The 2,475-nt window shown below is 32.5% G+C and overlaps 1 protein-coding gene across 1 annotated transcript; it reads right to left on the bottom strand.

Annotated features, from left to right (window-relative positions):
- Positions 1–7: 7 nt before the first annotated feature.
- Positions 8–934, bottom strand: LOC111624669. Its single transcript, XM_023367583.1, has one exon. The coding sequence runs from the start codon at positions 932–934 to the stop codon at positions 8–10; it is 927 nt and encodes a 308-aa protein (XP_023223351.1).
- Positions 935–2,475: the final 1,541 nt, after the last annotated feature.

The raw sequence follows: 2,475 nt of genomic DNA on the forward strand, positions 1-2,475 counted from the left end.
GAAATCTTTAATCCAACTGTACACTTCCTTGAATCGAAGAGGGAACAATTTGAGAATCTACCACACGGTTTTCCACTAAAAAATCGAGTTTCAGTAATTCTCCTCTAGCCAAATCATAGGTAAATCTCTCAGAGGCAACCTGTAAAACATCAGCCAACAATCGAACTCGCCTGCCTTCCAACCTATAAGCATGTAGAAATGGCAAAAGCTTTCTCCGTCTCAATCTTGAGCGCCAGCATAAATCATCAAAAATTTGTATATTTTTTAATGCCTCGTTACCTTTTTTCTTTCCAAGATTAGCAAAAATCAATTTCTTGTCTGCAAATGATTGCAACTCCACCAATACCGTATCTGATCGATTAAATTTCACTACCTTAACCATTGGAATAGGTCTTGATTCACCTGTCAATGTATAAAATAGGTTTTGCACCTTCCTATTCAAATCAGAATCATCATCAGTCAAACCTTTAATTAAGATATTTTTCTTTCTCATTTCATTCGATACCTTGTCCAAAGAATGTAAAATCAAACTGTTTTCCCGTTGCAAATCGTCTTTTAATTTAGAAAACTCTCCTAGTTTGACTTCTAACTGAGTTAAACGCCGGTCATGATCATTATGTAAATTAGCCAACCAATCTATCTTCGTAACAACCTCATTTAACGTCGAAAAAAGCTTATCAAATCGGTCTTCCAAATATGAAATAACCTCCCTAGGAATAGACTTACTTGACTCTAACCTTGAAGGGAAGAAATCTTCCAATCTCGCCGTTTTCAATGAAGGTTCACTCGGAGATCGATGTCGTTTTGCTGTGGATGCCGATGATTGAATCTGAGATTGTGGCGGAGTACGATCAACAGGGCCGGGATTTAATTCTATCCCGCCTAAAAATAACAACAACTCAAACACCTTAATCCAAAACTCGATATTTTCCATAATTTAGGCTTAAAAGAAGCACACAAAAAAGTTCACCAACACGCTCAACAGCAAGCAGCGCCCCTTAAAATAATAGTCTTTAACATGAATAACTAAACAAAAATATATAAATAAAATACTGCGAATGAAATGATCTTAATAAAATAACATATTATTTTTTATAAAAATTACCCAAAATGCAATTCATGTTTTTGAATTCAGGCAGTTAATCTAATAGATCACAGGTAATCGAATAGACAATAGATCGAAATTGAAAGCCTGGACTATATCATCATTTTGTAAGATATTGCAAAGACTGTTCAGACTAAGCGATATTAGTCCAAATAATCCATAATGTTCGGCATCAACTTAGAAGAAATAATAATAAATTCAAACTTGCAAATGACAATTATGTTACTTATATTCTGGGAAACAGTTTAAAATTTTAAGCTTTTATAATTAATTTCATTCGGCGATCGTTCACTCTAATTTTGAATACTTATCTTTACCACAGCATGCAATTCTTTCTATCATATTCTACGTGTAACATGTTCAGATCATTCATTTTGACATTACAAAATAGAATAACGATTGCGACTTTTAAAATACGTCACAAAATCGCTTCCTGTGATTAACTGTCCGGCTATCAATTACACTATAGAAATAATCGTGAAAAAACTTTATTTGCAGCTTGTAAGAATTTGTAAGGAAAAAATGTTATTTATTGTCTTTTATTTTGTGTCAACTTCTCTCGGCTTGTGTCATACGTTGCGAGGCATTATATTAAATTTGTCAATCGGACGGTCACGCAATAACTCGATTTTTCTTGGATATTTCGGTTCGAGTCGGACATCATTCACAGTTCTGATTAAATCCATTATGATGCATGATTAGTCAATTAACAAAACTGTAACCACATAGCACAATGTGCTATTGCCTCTTAAGAAAAAATTCGAATCATTATAGAATGTCGCTAGGCAGAGAGCTTAACGGTTATCTCACGATTGCTTTCTTACTGGTGAAAACATACATAAATTAAATAATACATGTTATATAAGCAAGTTAAATAAAGTATATATAATAAATAAATAATTATAGATTTATGCAAAAGATTAATTTAATAGACGACTTGTGTGGTTAGATAAATGTGTTACACAATTAAATGAATTTCTTTAACTATTTTCATTTTAAACTCTTTCCTCCATGTGGGCACAAAGAGGACTTTTAATGCCCATTGTGGGTTTGGTCAGGCTTACAATGGAAGTGATGGTGACAGATGAGGCCCGACATAAAATTTTTGCTCGCCAATATACGCAAATTTCCAGAGCGGCAGGCTGACGTTTTAATCGCCTTCAAACACCATCAACTTAATACTGTTTATTTTAGTAACTTCTTAATTTATAATTGAAAGCTTTTAATTGATTGCTCAAGATAATAAAACGAACATCTTTATTTTAATATTTGATATTCTTAATGACTTTTTCATATCAGTGATTAAAAACGACATTAAGATTTAAAATGTTATTATTCGTTTACTTTACTTAAAATAAATAAAACAGCAC

This window comes from Centruroides sculpturatus, unplaced genomic scaffold (genome assembly GCF_000671375.1).
Source record: "Centruroides sculpturatus isolate CEXI.00-Female unplaced genomic scaffold, Cexi_2.0 scaffold133, whole genome shotgun sequence".
Taxonomy (NCBI): Eukaryota; Metazoa; Arthropoda; class Arachnida; order Scorpiones; family Buthidae; genus Centruroides; species Centruroides sculpturatus.

Bases quoted from the DNA above. Each gene is read 5' to 3' on its own strand.
- LOC111624669 (XM_023367583.1), bottom strand. From the start codon at position 934: ATGGAAAATATCGAGTTTTGGATTAAGGTGTTTGAGTTGTTGTTATTT.